General features: G+C 43.2%; 1 protein-coding gene across 2 annotated transcripts; it reads left to right on the forward strand.

Annotated features, from left to right (window-relative positions):
* Positions 1-23,599, forward strand: LOC311112304 (cofilin-2-like). 2 transcript variants are annotated; one of them, XM_084155360.1, is made up of 6 exons: positions 1-302; positions 12,195-12,353; positions 14,332-14,471; positions 14,747-14,823; positions 21,663-21,779; positions 22,011-23,599. In XM_084155360.1, the coding sequence occupies exons 1-5, from the start codon at positions 300-302 to the stop codon at positions 21,776-21,778; spliced, it is 495 nt and encodes a 164-aa protein (XP_084011486.1). In that variant the 5' UTR covers positions 1-299; the 3' UTR covers position 21,779; positions 22,011-23,599. The 2 variants fall into 2 exon arrangements, with proteins under 2 accessions (XP_084011486.1, XP_084011485.1); XM_084155359.1 differs by having other exon boundaries at positions 21,663-21,772.
* The last annotated feature ends 111 nt before the right edge of the window (positions 23,600-23,710 follow it).

The raw sequence follows: 23,710 nt of genomic DNA on the forward strand, positions 1-23,710 counted from the left end.
ATTCGCTTACAGTGATAAGTTAGTAAGCGTTTATAAATATAGTAGGCAAGTTAAAATGAGCAACAACAAAGAGCTTTTCAACGTTTTCTTAACATTTAATAAACCTGTTTTAACAATCCTGGACACAGGTGCAGCCTCGGGCTACATCTGACATCAGAGGAAAACAGTAGGCCTAGTTAGCTGACTACAACCCAACCTCCCACTTTTTCTACCTGCTTTTCTTTCCGGACCAGACAGCGCTGCACACACCCATCACCTATCCTCTCCTGTCTACTTTCTTCACAAAAACAGCAGTGAAAATGGTGAGTGCTGGAGACTTTTGCATGGATGGCTTTTTTCTAAGCCAACTAATTCTCAGTATTGCAATATATTGTGTGTGTGGGGGGGGGGTTAGAGGTATAGGACGTGTGTTACGCTATGAAACTGAGAGAAAGGTTTTAAAATAACTTATCAAATGGACAGTGTACCTCTCTCTCTCCAGTAGAGTATTCACAGATACCACGCTGATAATTGTAAGAACATAAAACTTGAAACCTCAGTGGGATTCTATCCTGAATCTTTGCGCTCTTTTGGCGTTCGCAAAGTTAGTGGTCTGATTTTCAGTGTCTTCAATGAAGAAAAAAAGGTTTGTTCTTGTGTATCATCAAGGCTTGCTTACCCGTAGGATTTTCTCTTACATTATCTTTGGATTCTTACATTATCTTTGGATTCTTACATTATCTTTGGATTCTTCTGCAAGAAAGGAATAGAAAAGGTTTAGGTTGCGTTCCAATTGCCCCATGGACCCTGGTCAAAAGTAGTGCACTATATAGGGAATAGGGTGCCATTCTCTGGTCTAAAGTAGTGTACTATATAGGGAATAGGGTGCCATAGGGCTCTGGTCTAAAGTAGTGCACTATATAGGGAATAGGGTGCCATTCTCTGGTCTAAAGTAGTGTACTATATAGGGAATAGGGTGCCATTCTCTGGTCTAAAGTAGTGTACTATATAGGGAATAGGGTGCCATTCTCTGGTCTAAAGTAGTGTACTATATAGGGAATAGGGTGCCATTCTCTGGTCTAAAGTAGTGTACTATATAGGGAATAGGGTGCCATTCTCTGGTCTAAAGTAGTGTACTATATAGGGAATAGGGTGCCATTCTCTGGTCTAAAGTAGTGTACTATATAGGGAATAGGGTGCCATTCTCTGGTCTAAAGTAGTGTACTATATAGGGAATAGGGTGCCATTCTCTGGTCTAAAGTAGTGTACTATATAGGGAATAGGGTGCCATTCTCTGGTCTAAAGTAGTGTACTATATAGGGAATAGGGTGCCATTCTCTGGTCTAAAGTAGTGTACTATATAGGGAATAGGGTGCCATTCTCTGGTCTAAAGTAGTGTACTATATAGGGAATAGGGTGCCATTTGGGACGCAGCCCAAGACATGGCCCTGGTCAAAATTAGTGCACTATATAGGGAATAGTGTGACATTTGTCCTACGGGCCCTGGTTAGAAATAGTCCAACATATAGGGACTAGGGTACCAGGAGTTATATAGCCAGCTCCCTCCTGAGTGTTGTGGCGTCACCAGGGCGGTTCTACTACTAGAGCGAACTTGTTCCTCACGGTCTCCAGGAATGTGGCCGACAGAGGCCTAGAACACTCACAAGGAAACGATGCCTCTAGAGAGAGTCAATATGAAACCCTGAAAGATTAGTATTAGGCCTAGTTCCTCTCTCTATACCCCATGTATTAGATACATATAATAATCTATACCCCATGTATGAGATACATATAATAATCTATACACCATGTATTAGATAAATATAATAATCTATACCCCAAGTATTAGATAAATATAATAATCTATACCCCATGTATTAGATAAATATAATAATCTATACCCCATGTATTAGATAAATATAATAATCTATACCCCATGTATTAGATAAATATAATAATCCATACCCCATGTATTAGATAAATATAATAATCTATACCCCATGTATTAGATAAATATAATAATCCATACCCCATGTATTAGATAAATATAATAATCTATACCCCATGTATTAGATAAATATAATAATTGTCAAATCTACCCCATGTATTTCTCTCTATACCCCATGTATTTCTCTCTATACCCCATGTATTAGATAAATATAATAATTGTCAAATCTACCCCATGTATTTCTCTCTATATTCATGGAAGGGTATTACAGAAAGATCCTAATTGTCAAAATCCTACTTTAGGACAACGTTCAGATTTATAATCTTGTGCTGACCTGTTCCAGTCTGTCTGGAATGTTCCAGACTGAGGCCTCCACCACTCAGAGAGAAACTACACAGAGTCACGGCCAGGCTTCCCCTAAACTGGAACCCTAAGGCTCCAACACACCGATAGCGTTAGCCTGCTGAGAGTCACAGCCAGGCTTCCCCTAAACTGGAACCCTAAGGCTCCAACACACCGACAGCGTTAGCCTGCTGAGAGTACTGCCAGGCTTCCCCTAAACTGGAACCCTAAGGCTCCAACACACCGACAGCGTTAGCCTGCTGAGAGTACTGCCAGGCTTCCCCTAAACTGGAACCCTTTTCCTAAGGCTCCAACACACCGATAGCGTTAGCCTGCTGAGAGTACTGCCAGGCTTCCCCTAAACTGGAACCCTTTTCCTAAGGCTCCAACACACCGACAGCGTTAGCCTGCTGAGAGTACCTGCGAACCAGTGCAAGCCGATTTTCCATGTAGAATCGACTGAAAATGGTCAGCAGCCAGACATCAGCAGCAGCGCTGAGCGATCGGTAGACGAACGGGAGGTCCACGTTTGGTGCGACCCGTTAGTGAACTAACTTTTAGCAAAGGCCCAGGGCACTGGTCAAAAATAGTGTACTATATAGGGAATAGGGTGCCGTCTTGGATCAGGATAGGTTTCTCTGGCAAAGATTACTGAGAAAGATTTGGGTTTTCTCTGGTAAAGATAATCTACAGTGAGGGAAAAAAGTATTTGATCCCCTGCTGATTTTGTACGTTTGCCCACTGACAAAGAAATGATCAGTCTATAATTGTAATGGTAGGTGTTTTTGAACAGTGAGAGACAGAATAACAACAACAAAAATCCAGAAAAACGCATGTCAAAAATTTTATAAATTGATTTGCATTTTAATGAGGGAAATAAGTATTTGACCCCCTCTTAATCAGAAAGATTTCTGGCTCCCAGGTGTCTTTTAAACAGGTAACGAGCTGAGAATAGGAGCACACTCTTAAAGTGAGTGCTCCTAATCTCAGCTTGTTACCTGTATAAAAGACACCTGTCCACAGAAGCAATCAATCAATCAGATTCCAAACTCTCCACCATGGCCAAGACCAAAGAGCTATCCAAGGATGTCAGGGACAAGATTGTAGACCTACACAAGGCTGGAATGGGCTACAAGACCATCGCCAAGCAGCTTGGTGAGAAGGTGACAACACTTGGTGCGATTATTAGCAAATGGAAGAAACACAAAATAACTGTCAATCTCCCTCGGCCTGGGGCTCCATGCAAGATCTCACCTCGTGGAGTTGCAATGATCATGAGAACGGTGAGGAATCAGCCCAGAACTACACGGGAGGATCTTGTCAATGATCTCAAGGCAGCTGGGACCATAGTCACCAAGAAAACAATTGGTAACACACTATACCATGAAGGACTGAAATCCTGCAGAGCCCGCAAGGTCCCCCTGCTCAAGAAAGCACATATACATGCCCGTCTGAAGTTTGCCAATGAACATCTGAATGATTCAGTGGAGAACTGGGTGAAAGTGTTACGGTCAGATGAGACCAAAATCGAGCTCTTTGGCATCAACTCAACTTGTTTGGAGGAGGAGGAATGCTGCCTATGACCCCAAGAACACCATCCCCACCGTCAAACATGGAGGTGGAAACATTATGCTTTGGGGGTGTTTTTCTGCTAAGGGGACAGGACAACTTCACCGCATCAAAGGGTTGATGGACGGGGCCATGTACCGTCAAATCTTGGGTGAGAACCTCCTTCCCTCAGCCAGGGCATTGAAAATGGGTTGTGGATGGGTATTCCAGCATGATAATGACCCAAAACACATGGCCAAGGCAACAAAGGAGTGGCTCAAGAAGAAGCACATTAAGGTCCTGGAGTGGCCTAGCCAGTCTCCAGACCTTAATCCCATAGAAAATCTGTGGAGGGAGCTAAAGGTTCGAGTTGCCAAACGTCAGCCTCGAAACCTTAATGACTTGGAGAAGATCTGCAAAGAGGAGTGGGACAAAATCCCTCCTGAGATGTGTGCAAACCTGGTGGCCAACTACAAGAAACGTCTGACCGCTGTGATTGCCAACAATGGTTTTTGCCACCAAGTACTAAGTCATGTTTTGCAGAGGGGTCAAATACTTATTTCCCTCATTAAAATGCTAATCTATTTATTACATTTTTGACATGCGTTTTTCTGGATTTTTTTGTTGTTATTCTGTCTCTCACTGTTCAAATAAACCTACCATTAAAATTATAGACTGATCATTTCTTTGTCAGTGGGCAAACGTACAAAATCAGCAGGGGATCAAATACTTTTTTCCCTCACTGTAACTGTGAAAAATTAGTGCAGGTTTCTGAGGTAAAGATCACTTTAAAAGATCAGCGCCCATATCCACAATACATCTCAGAAAAGGTCCTCAGAATCCTGTTAAAGTTTGCAGACGACACAACAGTAGTAGGCTTGATTACCAACAATGACGAGACCGCCTACAGGGAGGAGGTGAGGGCACTGGGAGTGTGGTGCCAGGAAAATAACCTCTCACTTAACGTCAACAAAACAAAGGAGATGATCGTGGACTTCCTGAAACAGCAAGAGGGTGCACCCCCCTATTCACATCGACGGGACCGCAGTGGAGAAGGTGGAAAGCTTCAAGTTCCTTGGCGTAAACATCACTGACAAACTGAAATGGTCCACCCACAGTGTGGTGAAGAATGCGCAACAGAGCCTCTTCAACCTCAGAAGGCTGAAGAAATTTGGCTTGGCACCTAAAACCCTCACAAACTTTTACAGATGCACAATTGAGAGCATCCTGTCGGGCTGTAACACCGCCTGGTACGGCAACTGCACCGCCCACAACTGCAGGGCTCTCCAGAGGGTGGTGCGGTCTGTCGAACGCATTACCGGGGGCAAACTACCTGCCCTCCAAGACACCTACAGCACCCAATGTCATAGGAAGGCCAAAAATATCATCAAGGACATCAACCACCCGAGCCACTGCCTGTTCACCCTGCTATCATCCAGAAGGTGAGGTCAGTACAGGTGCATCAAAGCTGGGACCGAGAGACTGAAAAACAGCTTCTATCTCAAGGCCATCAGACTGTTAAATACCCATCACTAGCACATTAGAGGCTGCTGCTGCCTATTTGAAATAACTGGCCACTTTAAGAAACGGAACACTAGTCACTTTAATAATGTTTACATATCTTGCATTACTCATCATATGTATATACTGCATTCTATTCTATAATATTCTACTGTATCTTAGTCCATGCCGCTCTTTCATTGCTTGTCCATATATGTATATACTCTTAAATTCCATTCCTTACTAGATTTGTGTGTATTGGGTATATGTTGTGAAATTGTTAGATACTACTTGTTAGATATACTGCACTGTCGGAGCTAGAAGCACAAGCATTTCGCCACACCCGCTATAACATCTGCTAAACACGTGTATGTGACAAATACAATGTGATTAGATTTGATTTGAAAAACTGTTTTAAGACAAGAACAACTAGTAGTGATGATGCTCATTGACGTTGTTACAAATGACGGGGAACAAAACAACCAAAAGTGACATTTTGACAATATTGCCATTATAACAACACACTTGTCACTCCCCCGTCTAAATCGCTTCGCCACAGTAGGGATCAATCAAGTCACTTGCCGATAATGTTGCATTCAACATTACGTACAACGTTAGCCCTAGATGCCTTCAATTGCCCAATTCATGGGTATGCCCAATTTAGGCATATTGTTTTTTTTACCAACGTGATGTTGCGCTCCAAAAGGATAAATTCAAATAGCATGATGTAGGTAACTGAATAATCGAAAGAGAAACAGGTTTATTAGCCTAGTGGTTATAAGTATTTGGTCATGTCATGTGACTCATAAAATAAGGCCTACTGTTGCACGTAGATCTAGATGATTTCTAGATTGATAATATCAAAACAGAAATATTGAAATATCATTCAAATCTTTTTAACAACTCCAAAGCAATTGCATGTGGTACAGGAACAACTGACTCTTTGCATGTTTCTATAATCAACACACCTGCTGGTAACTCATAACTGGTGAGGACTACTCCTGAGGTGTCCTGGTAACTCATAACTGGTGAGGACTACTCCTGAGGTGTCCTGGTAACTCATAACTGGTGAGGACTACTCCTGAGGTGTCCTGGTAACTCATAACTGGTGAGGACTACTCCTGAGGTGTCCTGGTAACTCATAACTGGTGAGGACTACTCCTGAGGTGTCCTGGTAACTCATAACTGGTGAGGACTACTCCTGAGGTGTCCTGGTGACTCATAACTGGTGAGGACTACTCCTGAGGTGTCCTGGTGACTCATAACTGGTGAGGACTACTCCTGAGGTGTCCTGGTGACTCATAACTGGTGAGGACTACTCCTGAGGTGTCCTGGTAACTCATAACTGGTGAGGACTACTCCTGAGGTGTCCTAGTAACTAATAACTGGTGAGGACTACTCCTGAGGTGTCCTCAATATCTTTCCACTAGGTGTGACTCTTCTGACTAAAGAGGTTTCATGCTTTTATTTTGACGCATAAGACTACGAGTAAAATGACTCTATTCTCAGCACAATTATCTACTCCGAGACGCTTTGTGCCGATAAAGGATCAGTTTTCTCTCTCTGCCCTATATCTGCTACTCCTTTGGCACCATTACGAGATAAACAGATCTGTCAGGAAAATGTCCTGCTTTTGTGGGTGCTTGTTTTTAAATCTCAAACAAAAACCCTTATCTAAGAGTGTAGTTAAAGGTACTTGCTGCTACCAATTTGTGCTTCTGATCTAGCTGCAGTTTACAGTTGGTTTCATATTTCATACTGGAGTAAGGAAAACACACAACTGCATTTGGTTAGCTGCGTTAGCTGCATAGGTTACTGTGGGGCCTGTGTAATAGGTGTATCATAAAACAGCAACATTTCAGCAGGACAGAGGCCTTTACTTAGATCTATAACATTACAACATTATACCTTTTTAGAGCTTTTACCAATCTTTTTTAGAACATTCTCCATACAAGGGTGTCTTTGCCCCCCCCCCCCCCCTAGGGTTATGGCTGCCACTGAGGGTGAGAGTCTGCCTCTGTTTTCAGCTAGATACATTCAGGTCAGTCTTGTTTTAGGTGAGAGTCTTCCTCAGTTTTCACGTCAGTTCTGTTTAGTTAAGAGTCTTCCTCTGTTTTCATATACATTCAGGTCAGTCTTGTTTAGGTGAGTCTTCCTCTACTCCTCCGTGGAAGCAAGAAGGGAAGGTTTCTTTATGAACTGATCTGGGACCTTGCCTGGTCCCAGATCTGTCTGTGCTGTCTTGCCAACTCCTATGGTTATTGTCAAAACATGGCCCTCTTCAATCAGTATGATCAAATAATGGTTTTAGGTTAGTGCTGTTGCTCAGGGTGATAGCATTTGCTACATTTTAGTCTTTTTTTTGTCATTTAGCAGACGCTCTTATCCAGAGCAACTTACAGTTAGTGCATACATTCTTTTATATTTTTCATACTGGCCCCCCATGGGAATCAAACCAACAACCCTGGCGTTGCAAACACCATGCTCTACCAACTGAGCTACATCCCTGCCGGCCATTCCCTCCCCTACCCTGGACCAATTGTGCGCCGCCCCATGGGTCTCCCGGTCGCGGCCGGCTACGACAGAGCCTGGATTCGAACCAGGATCTCTAGTGGCACAGCTAGCACTGCGATGCAGTGCCTTAGACCACTGCGCCACTCGGGAGTCATTGTCACTCGGGAGTCATTGTCTTGCTTCACAGATAACCAGTAGCCAGTATAAATGTATCGATAGTATTAATGGTGTTGAATGTGTTAGAGTAGAGGAGAGTTGCTGTCATATGTCAGGTCCACTTGGTTTTTAATATACTGCACAAAAATATAAACGCAACATGCAACAATTTCAAATATTTTATAAGGAAATCAGTCAATTGAAATAAATTCATTAGGCCCTAATCTATGGATTTCACATGACTGGGAATACAGATATGCATCTGTTGGTCACAGATACCATATTTTTTTTTTAAGTAGGGGCATGGATTGTGGCCCGTGGAATGTTGTCCCATTCCTCATCAATGGCTGTGCGAAGTTGCTGGATATTGGCGGGAACTGGAACACGCTGTCGTACACGTCAATCCAGAGCATCCCAAACATGCTCAATTGGTGACATGTCTGTTGAGTATGTAGACCATGGAAGAACTGGGACATTTTCAGCTTCCAGAAATTGTGTACAGATCCTTTGTGAAATGGGACCGTACATTATCATGCTGAAACATGAGGTTATGACGGAGGATGAATGGCACGACAATGGGGCCTCAGGATCTCGTCACGGTATCTCTGTGCATTCAAATTGCCATCGATAAAATGCAATTGTGTTCGTTATCCGTAGTTTATGCCTGCCTGTACCATAACCCCACCGCCACCATGGGGCACTCTGTTCACAACGTTGACATCAGCAAACCGCTCGCCCACACGACGCCATACACGTGGTCTGCGGTTGTGAGGCCGGTTGGACATACTGCCAAATTCTCTAAAACAACATTGGAGGCGGCTTATGGTAGAGAAATGAACATTACATTTCCTGGCAACAGCTCTGGTGGACATTCCTGCAGTCAGCATGCTCAAAACTTTAGACATCTGTGGCATTGTGTTGTGTGACAAAACTGCACATTTTAGAGTGGCCTTTTATTGTCCCCAGCACAAGGTGCACCTGTGTAATGATCATGCTGTTTAATCCGCTTCTTGATATGCCACACCTGTCAGGTTGATGGATTATCTTGGCAAAGGAGAAATGCTCACTAACAGGGATGTAAACAAATTTGTGCACAACATTTTGAGAGAAATAAGCTTTTTATGCATATGGAACATTTCTGGAATCTTTTATTTCAGCTCATGAATCATGGGACCAACACATTACAATTTGCGTTTATATTTTTGTTCAGTGTAGATTAATGGTATGTAGGTTATTGTGTCTAAGAGTAGGTTAGGTATGCTGGACTTGTTTGAGTGCATTGAGTCAGAACTATGTGTAACAGTGTCACTACATTCCAGGTACTTGAAAATTATATACGCTCCGCCTTCACAGGGTCGTAAATACATCAGACAAAACCCACATGTGGATTTAGGCATTTCAATGACTTAACCTTTTGAGTTGAATCCGTTTTTTCTTTGTGTTTCATCTTATAAGTAAGCCTCGATATGGATATTAGAGCCAACAAAAATGTAATCGGAATTCAATAATTTGAATTTAATCAATCACCTGGCAAGGAATGAACTATCAAATAAATGATGAGATAATCAAACACTGAGAGAATCTTTGAAACTGCTGCTGAGGCCTTTTCCCAGAGAACCGAAATAGAATCCTTAGAACTGCTTTTACTTCCTGCTTTGCTTTGGTACACTCAAAATGGCTGCCAGTCCACCCACATCATCGACTTGAATACAGGGTTGCCAGGTAACGTACAACGCCTCCTGGCGGCCATGTTGGAAGACCATCGCATCAATTCTTCCGACAACAACAGCTGAGTGGCTACCTTAAACTGCATGATAACAGTGCCTAAAACTAGTGTGCAGTATTTGGCTGCTCTAACAAGGCAGGAAAGACAACAGGGATTTTTTTTTTTTTTACAGATTATGCGCAATCATAAAACACCAAGGAGATAGCTACCTAGCTACAAATGCAAGTTTGTGTCTTAAATTTAAAATGACAAATACATGAAGATAGTTAACTAGTTAATATGAAGTTAGCTAGCTGGTGATATTTAGTTCACTAAGCTAGCTAGCTAGCTAACATTACATTAGCAGCTAATTTAAGTTAGCCTGCCCACTAAGTTCCTGTAGCAAGCTAGCTAGCTAATAATACATTGTTTATAATTATCTAAATATATTTACTTACTTGAATAGGTTCTCCCACTGCCTCTTTTTTCTGGGTCCTCAGAAAAATGAAATAATGGGTAATCTTCCTGATGTTTACGGTGGTTGCAAAATGCAGCCAGCATTGTGGACGATTAGAGGACTTCCACCCGGCTGACTCTGGTCTTCCAACATGGCGCCCCGTGTGGTTGCTAGGTGATTTGTGACGCAACTGTAACCCATCTATAGGGAAGCCGGTTTTCCTTATTCTAGTCCTGTGAGATAACCTGAACCTTGACTCTTAACCACAGCTAGCCGTCTCTCATCTTGAACCAAACATTGCTTCTGAGGCTTTGAAGCTCTAACTGGTCTCTCACACACACACACACACACACACACACACACACACACAAGCACACGCACACACGCACACACACGCACACACACGCACGCACAACACACATGCACGCACACACACACACACACACACACACACACACACACACACACACACACAAGCACACGCACACACGCACGCACACACACACACACACACGCACACACACGCACGCACGCACACACACGCACGCACGCACGCACACACACGCACGCACACACACGCACGCACACACACGCACACACCGACACACACAAAATCGTGTTCAATCGGGGCTACTTTTACAGGCCAAACTCTGTTCTTATGCCAATTTTAGATGGTAGCTGGACTGAAGGTTAGCTCATAACCCAGTGCCTTTATCACAGTCAACACACATATTTTAGCTTTAAAAATGCAACAATTTCTCTCAGCCTCATTCATGGCAAAATGTGTAGAATAGCATGAACTGCCTCTAAGCAACCTTAAGTACCATTACCAGTGGATAAACTGATAAATAAAATACATACGTAAGGATGGTGAGGTTACAAGGTCCTAATTTGGTCATGAGATTTCCTGCTTTTCAATCAATGGTAATTTCAATGAATTGTATATTCTGATTGATTCTTGATGATGATGCATTTCTTAAGAGCTTTAGTACAACTGTCTCAGGCTGTATTCTTCTTCCTGTTTTGTGACCAGGCAACTGTCTCAGGCTGTATTCTTCTTCCTGTTTGTGACCAGGCAACTGTCTCGGGCTGTATTCTTCTTCCTGTTTGTGACCAGGCAACTGTCTCAGGCTGTATTCTTCTTCCTGTTTGTGACCAGGCAACTGTCTCAGGCTGTATTCTTCTTCCTGTTTGGGACCAGGCAACTGTCTCAGGCTGTATTCTTCTTCCTGTTTGGGACCAGGCAACTGTCTCAGGCTGTATTCTTCTTCCTGTTTGTGACCAGAAAACTGTCTCAGGCTGTATTCTTCTTCCTGTTTTGTGACCAGGCAACTGCCTCAGGCTGTATTCTTCTTCCTGTTTGGGACCAGGCAACTGTCTCAGGCTGTATTCTTCTTCCTGTTTGGGACCAGGCAACTGCCTCAGGCTGTATTCTTCTTCCTGTTTGGGACCAGGCAACTGTCTCAGGCTGTATTCTTCTTCCTGTTTGGGACCAGGCAACTGTCTCAGGCTGTATTCTTCTTCCTGTTTGGGACCAGGCAACTGCCTCAGGCTGTATTCTTCTTCCTGTTTGTGACCAGGCAACTGTCTCAGGCTGTATTCTTCTTCCTGTTTTGTGACCAGGCAACTGTCTCAGGCTGTATTCTTCTTCCTGTTTGGGACCAGGCAACTGTCTCAGGCTGTATTCTTCTTCCTGTTTGGGACCAGGCAACTGTCTCAGGCTGTATTCTTCTTCCTGTTTGGGACCAGGCAACTGTCTCAGGCTGTATTCTTCTTCCTGTTTGTGACCAGGCAACTGTCTCAGGCTGTATTCTTCTTCCTGTTTGGGACCAGGCAACTGTCTCAGGCTGTATTCTTCTTCCTGTTTGGGACCAGGCAACTGTCTCAGGCTGTATTCTTCTTCCTGTTTTGTGACCAGGCAACTGTCTCAGGCTGTATTCTTCTTCCTGTTTGTGACCAGGCAACTGTCTCAGGCTGTATTCTTCTTCCTGTTTTGTGACCAGGCAACTGTCTCAGGCTGTATTCTTCTTCCTGTTTGTGACCAGGCCTCTGGAATAGCCGTCCATGACGACGTCGTGCTCACGTTTGACAAGATCAGAGTTCGCCTCCAGGGTGCCGATAAGCAGGAGCAGCTGAAGCTGGTGCTCTTCAAGATCAGCGACGATGGGAAATGTATCGTCGTGGACGAGGAGAAATGCCTGAAGGTAATAATAATTATATATAATAATAATAATAATAATATGCCATTTAGCAGACGCTTTTATCCAAAGCGACTTACAGTCATGCGTGCATACATTTTTGTGACATTTGACATTTAGCGTTCACTTTTATCCAAAGCATAACTTTTTTTTTTTTTTTTTTATGTATGGGTGGTCCCGGGAATCGAACCCACTATCCAGGCGTTGCAAGCACCATGCTCTGCCAACTGAGATCCAAAGGACCATATATTTTGGCATTTTAAGCTTGTCTCAATTAATCGTTCCTCGATTCCTTGCATCCTCTCTCCTCGCTTATTTCCCAAAATGCATTGGAGGAGAAGGTCCAAGGGGAGGGACCTTCTCCTCATTTTACTACTGAGATGGAGTCAAGGATATAGGATGCGAGGAATCACAGGAAGAATTTAGGAGCTGTGTCCTAAATCTCACAGGGCTCTGGTCAAAAGTAGGGCACTATATAGGGAATAGGGTGTTTTGAACTCAATTGAAGAGTTCAGGCGATTAGAATGTTAGAGACTTTAAGCATCATCCATTCATGACGCGCTACCTTGTTCTAATTCTAGACATTCAGGTACAGTGCCTTGCTAAAGTATTCATCCCACTTGGCGTTTTTTCCTATTTTGTTGCATTACAACCTGTAATTTAAATGGATTTTTATTTGGATTTCATGTAATGGACATACACAAAATAGTCCAAATTGCTGAAGTGAAATGAAAAAAATAACTTGTTTCAAAATATTCTAAAAAATAAATAACAGAAAAGTGGTGCGTGCATGTGTATTCACCCCCTTTTGATATGAAGCCCCTAAATAAGATCTGGTGCAACCAATTACCTTCAGAAGATTGCAGTATCTGTCCATAGGACCACTTTAAGCCGTACACTCCACAGAGCTGGGCTTTACGGAAGAGTGGCCAGAAAACAGCCATTGCTTAAAGAAAAAAAATTAGCAAACATGTTTGGTGTTTGCCAAAAGGCATGTGGGAGACTCCCCAAACATATGGAAGAAGGTACTCTGGTCAGATGAGACTAAAATTGAGCTTTTTGGCCATCAAGGAAAACGCAATGTCTGGCACAAACCCAACACCTCTCATCACCCCGAGAACACCATCCCCACAGTGAAGCATGGTGGTGGCAGCATCATGCTGTGGGATGTTTTTCATCGGCAGGGACTGGGAAACTGGTCAGAATTGAAGGAATGATGGATTGCGCTAAATACAGGGAAATTCTTGAGGGAAACCTACTTCAGTCTTCCAGAGATTTGAGACTGGGACGGAGGTTCACCTTCCAGCAGGACAATGACCCTAAGCATACTGCTAAAGCAACACTCGAGTGGTTTAAGGGGAAACATTTAAATGTCTTGGAATGGCCTAGTCAAAGCCCAGACCTCAATCCAATTGAGAATCTGTGGTATGACTTAAAGATTGCTGTACACCAGCGGAACCCATCCAACTTGAAGGATAGATGTGCCAAGCTTATAGAGACATACCCCAAGAGACTTGCAGCTGTAATTGCTGCAAAAGGTGGCTCTACAAAGTATTGACTTTGGGTGGGTGAATAGTTATACACGCTCAAGTTTTCAGTTTTTTTGTCTTATTTCTTGTTTGTTTCACAAGAAAAAATACTTTGCATCTTCAAAATGGTAGGCATGTTGAGTAAATCAAATGATACAACCCCCCCCAAAATCAATTTTTATTCCAGGTTGTAAGGCAACAAAATAGGAAAAATGCCAAGGGGGGTGAATACTTTTGCAAGCCACTGTAGCATTGTTTAAAATTCTGAAAATTCTATAATATAATGTAACGTGGCTGTCATAGAATTACGTAGTGTCATGTTAATGCTTTAAAATGCAGAAACCGCAATGTCCAAACTTTCCTACTATTTTAATTAGGGTTATGGTTAGTAACGTGAGCATCTAGAAAAAATGCTATATAACTGCAATCAATTAATCAATTACCAATCAATTAAGGTCAAGGACCTGAACGGGGAGGAGGACGTATTCAGGAAGATCGTCAACATGATGCCCACGGATGACTGCCGCTATGCCCTGTACGACTGTTCCTGGGAGAGCAAGGACAGCCCCAAGGAGGACCTGGTCTTCATCATGTGGTAGGTTGAACCATGTAGTTAGAATAACTACATTAGAATAACTACCGCTGTACGACTGCCCCTGGGAGATGAAGGAAGGCGATAGGTGGACAGTAGATCATGTGGTAGGTTGAACCGTAGAATTAGAATGACATGTACCGTACCACCATGAATAACACTACCATGTCAGCCGTATTGAGTGGAGGGAGTGAGAGAGAGAGGATTTGGACATTGACTCGAGGCAGAATGTTTGGAGCGCTTTCTAAACGTTGTATTTTTTTCTGTTTGAATTGCAGGGCTCCGGAACACTCAACTATCAAAAAGAAAATGAAATACGCCAGCTCAAAACAATACATTAAAGCAAAGTTCCAAGGTAAGAGTTTGGGTATTCTCAGTTCTGCTTCAAGACTTTCATCCAATCACCTTCCCAGCATCAGGGGGGGGATATGCCCATTAGGTACCGAACGGAATAAAATGGACTGAAACAGGGAGAGACTGCCTGGACTTGTCCAATAAGATCGCTGCATATTGCATGCTAGAATCCGCAGTTGCTACATCCATTTTTGGATTTATTGATGAATCATTATACCCATTGATTCTTGAAAAATATAACTTATAAATGCCTCATGAGCTCAGTTCAACTGTCGTTCCCAGTGGCGTGTCCAGAACATTTTGAATGGGGTGGCCAAGGTGGGGCACAGACCCAGTTTAGGGGGGCCCTAACATTATTAACCGTAACTGAGTTTTATCTATATAATTATGATGGTTCAACACATGAAATGCTTCAGCTTAGGTTTGGTATACAGTACCAGTCAAACGTTTGGACACATCTACTCTTTCCAGGGTTTTTCTTTATTTTTACTATTTTCTACATTGTAGAATAATAGTGAAGACATCAAAACTATGAAATAACAAATATGGAATCATGTAGAATCTCAAATTATTTGAGATTCTTCAAAGTAGCCACCCTTTGCCTTGATGACAGCTTTGCACACTCTTGGCATTCTCTCAACCAGCTTCATGAGGAATGCTTTTCCAACAGTCTTGAAGGAGTTCCCACATATGCTGAGCACTTGTTGGCTACTTTTCCTTCACTGCGGTCCAACTCATCCCAAACCATCTCAATTGGGTTGAGGTTGGATAATTGTGGAGGCCAGGTCATCTGATGCAGCACTCCATCCATCTCCTTGGTCAAATAGCCCTTACACAGCCTGGAGGTGTGTTTTGGGTCATTGTCCTGTTGAAAAACAAATGATAGTCCCACTAAGCGCAAACCAGATGGGATGGCGTATCGCTGCAGAATGCTGTGGTAGCCATGCTGGTTAAGTGTGCCTTGAATTTGAAATAAATCACTGACAAGGTCACCAGCAAAGCACCCCCACACCATAACACCTCCTCCTCCATGCTTTACGGTGGGAACTACACATGCGGAGATCATCCATTCACCTACTCTGCGTCTCACAAAGACACTGCAGTTGGAACCAAAAATTTCAAATTTTGACTCATCAGACCAAAAGACAGATTTCCACCGATCTAATGTCCATTGCTCGTGTTTCTTGGCCCAAGCAATCTCTTCTTCTTATTGGTGTCCTTTAGTAGGGGGTTTATTTGCAGCAATTCGACCATGAAGGCCTGATTCATGCAGTCTCCTCTGAACAGTTGATGTTGAGATGTGTCTGTTACTTGAACTCTGTGAAGTATTTATTTGGGCTGAATTTCTGAGGCTGGTAACTCTAATGAACTTATCCTCTACAGCAGAGGTAACTCTGGGTCTTCCATTCCTGTGGCGGTCCTCATGAGAGCCAGTTTCATCTTAGCGCTTGATGGTTTTTGCGACTGCACTTGAAGAAACATTCAAAGCGCTTGAGATTTTCCGTATTGACTGACTTTCATGTCTTAAAGTAATGATGGACTGTCGTTTCTCGGCTTATTTTAGCTGCTCTTACCATAATATGGACTTGGTCTTTTACCAAATAGGGCTATCTTCTGTATACCCTCCTACCTTGTCACAACACAACTGATTGGCTCAAATGCAATAAGAAGGAAAGAAATTCCACAAATTGACTTTTAACAAGGCACACCTGTTCATTGAAATGCATTCCAGGTGACTACCTCTTGAAGCGGGTTGAGAGAATGCCAAGAGTGTGCAAAGCTGTCATCAAGGCAAAGGGTGGCTACTTTGAAGAATCGCAAATATAAAATATATTTAGATTTGTTTAACACTTTTTTGGTTACTACATGATTCCATATGTGTTATTTCAAAGTTTTGATGTCTTCACTATTATTCTACAATGTAGAAAATAGTAAAAAATTAAGAAAAACCCTTGAATGAGTAGGTGTGTCCAAACCTTTGACTGGTACTGTATATCCCTGTTCAAATAAATGAACAGCGCCGGAAGAAGATGGCTGCCGTTTTACAGCCCTCTAACCAATTGTACTATTATGTGTGTTTTTCCGCGTTATTTGTAATTTATTTTGTACATAATGTTTATGCCATCGTCTCTTATAACCAAAGAGAGCTTCTGGATATCAGGACAGCGATTACTCACCTCGCGTTGGACGAACACTTTTTTTTCAACGAGGCGTTCGCGAAGGATATTCTACAGACTCCAGACAAGGCCCAGATCCCCGTCATTCGCGTGAGGAAGAGACGGAGATACCGTGGACGTAGGTCGGGGTGCCTTGTAAAGATCCGACGGCGAACGAGTAAACTGCCTCTCCCATCAATCCTATTAGCCAACGTTCAAGCTTTGGATAATAAAATGGACGATTTAAGATTACGGTTATCCTACCAACGGGACATTAAAAACTGTAATATCTTATGTTTCACGGAGTCGTGGCTGAATGACAACAATGACAACATTCAGCTAGCAGGCTATACGCTACATCGGCAGGACAGAACGGCAGACTCGGGTAAGACGAGGGGTGGCGGTCTCTGTATTTTTGTAAACAACAGCTGGTGCACAAAATCAAATACTAAGGAAGTCTCAAGGTTTTGCTCGCCTGAGGTAGAGTATCTTATGATAAGCTGTAGACCACACTATTTACCAAGAGAGTTTTCATCTATACTTTTCATAGCTGTCTATTTACCACCACAAACCAATGCTGGCATTAAGATTGCACTGAATGAGTTGTACAAGGCCATTAATCAACAGGAAAACGCTCATCCAGATGCAGCGCTCCTAGTAGCAGGGGACTTTAATGCAGGGAAACTTAAATCCGTTCTACCTCATTTCTACCAGCATGTTAAATGTGCAACCAGAGGGGAAAAAACTCTAGACCACCTTTACTCCACACACAGAGACGCATACAAAGCTCTCCCTCGCCCTCCATTTGGCAAATCTGACCATAACTCTATCCTCCTGATTCCTGCTTATAAGCAAAAACTGAAGCAGGAAGCACCAGTGACTCGGCTAATAAAAAAGTGGTCAGATGACGCAGATGCTAAGCTACAGGACTGTTTTGCTAGCACAGACTGGAACATGTTCAGGGATTCTTCAGACAGCATTGAGGAGTACACCACATCAGTCACTGGCTTCATCAATAAGTGCATCGATGATGTCGTCCCCACAGTGACCGTACGTACATACCCCAACCAGAAGCCATGGATTACAGGAAACATCCGCACTGAGCTAAAGGGTAGAGCTGCCGCTTTCAAGGAACGGGACTCTAACCCGGACGCTTATAAGAAATCCCGCTATGACCTCCGACGAACCATCAAACAGGCAAAGAGTCAATACAGGTCTAAGATTGAATCATACTACACTGGCTCTGACGCTCGTCGGATGTGGCAGGGCTTGAAAACTATTACAGACTACAAAGGGAAGCACAGCCGCGAGCTGCCCAGTGACACAAGCCTACCAGACGAGCTAAACCACTTCTATGCTCGCTTCGAGGCAAGCAACACTGAAGCATGCATGAGAGCACCAGCTGTTCCGGACGACTATGTGATCACGCTCTCCGTAGCCGATGTGAGTAAGACTTTTAAGCAGGTCAACATTCACAAGGCCGCAGGGCCAGACGGATTACCAGGACGTGTACTCCGAGCATGTGCTGACCAACTGGCAAGTGTCTTCACTGACATTTTCAACATGTCCCTGACTGAGTCTGTAATACCAACATGTTTCAAGCAGACCACCATAGTCCCCGTGCCCAAGAACTCTAAGATAACCTGCCTAAATGACTACCGACCCGTGGCACTGACGTCTGTAGCCATGAAGTGCTTTGAAAGACTGGTCATGGCTCACATCAACAGCATAATCCCAGAAACCCTAGACCCACTCCAATTTGCATACCGCCCCAACAGATCCACAGATGATGCAATCTCTATCGCACTCCACACTGCCCTTTCCCACCTGGACAAGAGGAACACCTACGTGAGAATGCTATTCATTGACTACAGCTCAGCATTCAACACCATAGTGCCCTCAAAGCTCATCACTAAGCTAAGGATCCTGGGACTAAACACCTCCCTCTGCAACTGGATCCTGGACTTCCTGACGGGCCGCCCCCAGGTGGTAAGGGTAGGTAACAACACATCTGCCACACTGATCCTCAACACGGGGGCCCCTCAGGGGTGCGTGCTCAGTCCCCTCCTGTACTCTCTGTTCACCCATGACTGCATGGCCAGGCACGACTCCAACACCATCATTAAGTTTGCCGACGACACAACAGTGGTAGGCCTGATCACCGACAACGATGAGACAGCCTATAGGGAGGAGGTCAGAGATCTGGCCGTGTGGTGCCAGGACAACAACCTCTCCCTCAACGTGACCAAGACAAAGGAGATGATTGTGGACTACAGGAAAAAAAAGAGGACTGAGCACGCCCCCATTCTCATCGACGGGGCTGTAGTGGAACAGGTTGAGAGCTTCAAGTTCCTTGGTGTCCACATCACCAACGAACTATCATGGTCCAAACACACCAAGACAGTCGTGAAGAGGGCACGACAAAGCCTATTCCCTCTCAGGAGACTAAAAAGATTTGGCATGGGTCCTCAGATCCTCAAAAAATTCTACAGCTGCACCATCGAGAGCATCCTGACTGGTTGCATCACCGCCTGGTATGGCAACTGCTTGGCCTCTGACCGCAAGGCACTACAGAGGGTAGTGCGTACGGCCCAGTACATCACTGGGGCAAAGCTCCCTGCCATCCAGGACCTCTATACCAGGCGGTGTCAGAGGAAGGCCCTCAAAATTGTCAAAGACTCCAGTCACCCTAGTCATAGACTGTTCTCTCTGCTACCGCACGGCAAGCGGTACCGGAGTGCCAAGTCTAGGTCCAAAAGACTTCTCAACAGCTTCTACCCCCAAGCCATAAGACTCCTGAACAGCTAATCATGGCTACCCGGACTATTTGCACTGCCCCCCCACCCCATCCTTTTTACGCTGCTGCTACTCTGTTAAGTATTTATGCATAGTCACTTTAACTCTACCCACATGTACATATTACCTCAACTAGCCGGTGCCCCCGCACATTGACTATGCAACGGTACCCCCCTGTATATATAGCCTCCCTACTGTCACTTTATTCTATTGTATATATAGCCTCCCTACTGTCACTTTATTTTTTACTTCTGCTCTTTTTTTTCTCAACACTTTTTTGTTGTTGTTTTATTCTTACTTTTTTGTTTAAAATAAATGCACTGTTGGTTAAGGGCTGTAAGTAAGCATTTCACTGTAATGTCTGCACCTGTTGTATTCGGCGCATGTGACCAATAAAATTTGATTTGATTTGATTTGATTTGATTTGAATAAATCATAAATCAATTCCAAAAGTCTTGTTGCAGTGTTTGCATTCAGTAAATTCACTTGAAAGTGCCATCCAGAGTTGAATTATTCTGTGACATTCATGGTTGTTTATGTTTTTAAGGGGACCTCCTATGTGAAAATGCATTATAGTAAAGACATGTAAACGTGTGACCTTTTTTAATGTGTCATGAACACAACCAGTCGTGATGTTTTCATCTGATTGTCAAACAAATCACTTCAGAAAGTCGGTTAAGTAGGTTAAAAGCACACGTTCGTCTGCTCCAAAATAAGTCCAGCATCCGAACAGTGCACTGTGCACCCCCCATTTGAATGGAAAGGGATATTTATTACAAACACCATACGTGTAATTGCATTCATCCTACAAAGTAGCATGTATTTATGGATGCCAAGGGAAGCCTTGGCAAGGGAAGCCTTGGCAGCCTATATATATCTCATTCGTGTCTATCCGTGTTTCATAATTTTCCTTCAATTCACAATCTATTTCACCAAAGAAAGCATCCGAGGCAAACAGTGCCCCTCTGTCTTAATATCTGTAGCCCATGTTTCTGATGATGTCTGGCCAAAAAGAATAATGACATGTAATACTCTTTTTGGCCAGACAGCATCAGATACATGGGCTACGCATACCAAGACAGAGGGGCGCTCTTTCGCTCGCTCAGGTGATTTCTCCGGTGAGATTGATAAGTCTTTCCTTCGGTACGCGTCTTGGTCAAAATGATCAATATATTTAGAGACAACCTATCAGATCTGGAGTGGCCACCCCCCTGGACACGCCATATATTTTTTTTTACTCCAATGTTTCGTCGACAAGAAATGTAAACAAACACTGTATAGCCTCAAAACATGAATAAAACTATCATTTTGATATCATTTTACATTTACATTTTAGTCATTTAGCAGACGCTCTTATCCAGAGCGACTTACAGTTAGTGAATACATATTATTTTTTTATACTGGCCCCCCGTGGGAATCGAACCCACAACCCTGGCGTTGCAAACACCATGCTCTATCAACTGAGCTACATCCCTGCCGGCCATTCCCTCCCCTACCCTGGACGACGCTGGGCCAATTGTGCGCCGCCCATGAGTCATGATATCATGGGATGGTCAGAATTTGAGTGGTTACACTTCCCCAGGCACCATCCATCAGCTTTTTACCAAAACGGAGACTGGGTGCCCACTTTGTTATTGTTACAAGTGCGGATTCTAGCGGACAGTAGCCTGGTGAATGACACAGTAATGACAGACTAGTGGCCTGAGGTGGTTTCTAGCGGTCTAAGCCAGGTCCTCCAGACACTGCTGCGGTTCGAAACCGACCCAGTGATATTACTCTCCTCTATTTTCCATCCCCAATAAAACCAAACTAAAATATGTGAGGAGTGGGACTCCTTTAAAAAAAAAGGAGAAATGACTGACTGTCTGTGTTCTCGTGTGTTTCACAGGTCTGAAGTTTGAGTGGCAGGTGAACGACATGTCAGACGCCAAAGACAGCTCTGCCTTCATTGATAAACTGGGAGGGAGAGGAGTTGTTAAAAAACTGGAGGGGAAAGAGGTCTAAGGTCCTGATTCCTGACGCCATCATACAACATGGAATCAAAACCAGACCTGGGTTCAAGTAATATTTGAAATCCTTCAGATACTTTCAGCATTCGCTTAAGCCTGCTTAAGAGTGGGTGGGCTGTTTAAAAAACAACAACTGTTTTTACGTTTGGGACTTTTCTATTGCTTCCATTGCAACAGGCAAGTGCAATCAAGTATTTGAAATGAGTTCGAATAGTATTTGAACCCAGGTCTGTTCAAAACACCGATGCAAAAGCAGCCCATTGCCTGTGTCCAATTGAACTGTCCATCAACAGAGTATGGTAGTTGATTTGGTCTTTATAAAAACATGCCTTGGTCAAAGGCAGATTGGTGATAAAATAGCTACTCATGTAGTTGATACATTTCATACTTTTTCAGACATAACTGCTTCATGATTTATACAAATTCACATGTATTTTCTTGTAGCTTGGGTTCCTAGTATCATCCTTGAATGTGCTTTTATTTTTGGTATCCTGTGTCTATTGACTCTGTTCCAGACCAATCATCTGATACAATTTTAAGCGTACTATTCATGTCACACCTTCCATGTTTGCTGATGTTTGGTTGAAATTCGAAAATGTCACTAAATGTATTGTTAAAAAAAAGGAAGATACCTCCACAGAATGTTGATGGCAGAAGCTCCACCCCTTTATAATAAAGAGAAACTGAATTCCCCTGGATGGTCTGTCTGTCTGTCTGTCTGTCTGTCTGTCTGTCTGTCTGTCTGTCTGTCTGTCTGTCTGTCTGTCTGTCTGTCTGTCTGTCTGTCTGTCTGTCTGTCTGTCTGTCTGTCTGTGTGCAGTATTCCATTTGATACCACAGAGACTTGACACTAAAGGTTGCACTATTGTCCGGGGCAATTGTCAACAGAGCAGTCGGGCAAGTTAAGTCTGTTGATTCTGGTGTTATACTTTGTTGTATGTGGTCCTCTGTAGCTCAATTGGTAGAGCATGGCGCTGGTAACCCCAGGGTAGTGGGTTCGATCCCCAGGACCACCCATACGTAAAAATTTATGCACGCATGACTGTAAGTCGCTTTGGATAAAAGCGTCTGCTAAATGGCATATTATTATAGAGAAGCTTCTCAGGAACACAGAACCGTATGTTTAACACCCCTGTGTTAAATGTTTTGTATTTCTCTATGGTACCATTTGAGGCAAGTTATCGATATATATTCAGTTAAAACCAATGTTGTTTACATAATTGTGTAAAAAAAAAAAACTTGTGAATTTAATTCTTCCAAAATGTCTGGAGTTCCTATTCGTAATAGCGTCAACACCAACCCTTATGTCTATACCAGACATGGAAAAACCTTTGGCACACAAGGTAACAAATATCGCAAGCAGTACACAGAGATGCAATTTCAATTGACTTTATTCTTTATTCGGCTCATGTTACATGGAGAATAAAGGACTACTAAAGCACTACATGTCAGGAGATTTTCCGGAAAGGTCCGTCTGAGAGCTTCACTCTTCATCAAGCCCTTTCTGTGACAGAAGATGGATAAAGGTTGTGAAAAATAAACCACTGTATTCTGAAAACATTGTTATTATTATACTGTGGGTGTTCAAATGTAAATTACACAATGGGGCAACTCCAATGAATGTTTATTAATGTATGGAATACACTGCATATCATGCACTAAAACACTGTTCATGAAATGGCCCTGACTTCACACCAACCGTGTTTGCTAGCAAATTAAACTAAGATTTTACAAAACTTTGCACATGAGGTGAAATGATGTCAAATCAAATCATTCAATTAACATTAAATTAATTTGGCTATTGGTTCTTCAACTACATTAGAATAAATAAAAAAATTTAAACAGCAACGCTTGCCATCGCACAGTAAGTGACCACTGAAACCAGGAAGTGTGCAACTGACCTGGGAGCAGGGTCACAACTCCGGAC

The sequence above is a fragment of the Coregonus lavaretus genome (assembly GCF_964263955.1).
Source record: "Coregonus lavaretus genome assembly, chromosome: 1".
Classification (NCBI taxonomy): Eukaryota; Metazoa; Chordata; class Actinopteri; order Salmoniformes; family Salmonidae; genus Coregonus; species Coregonus lavaretus.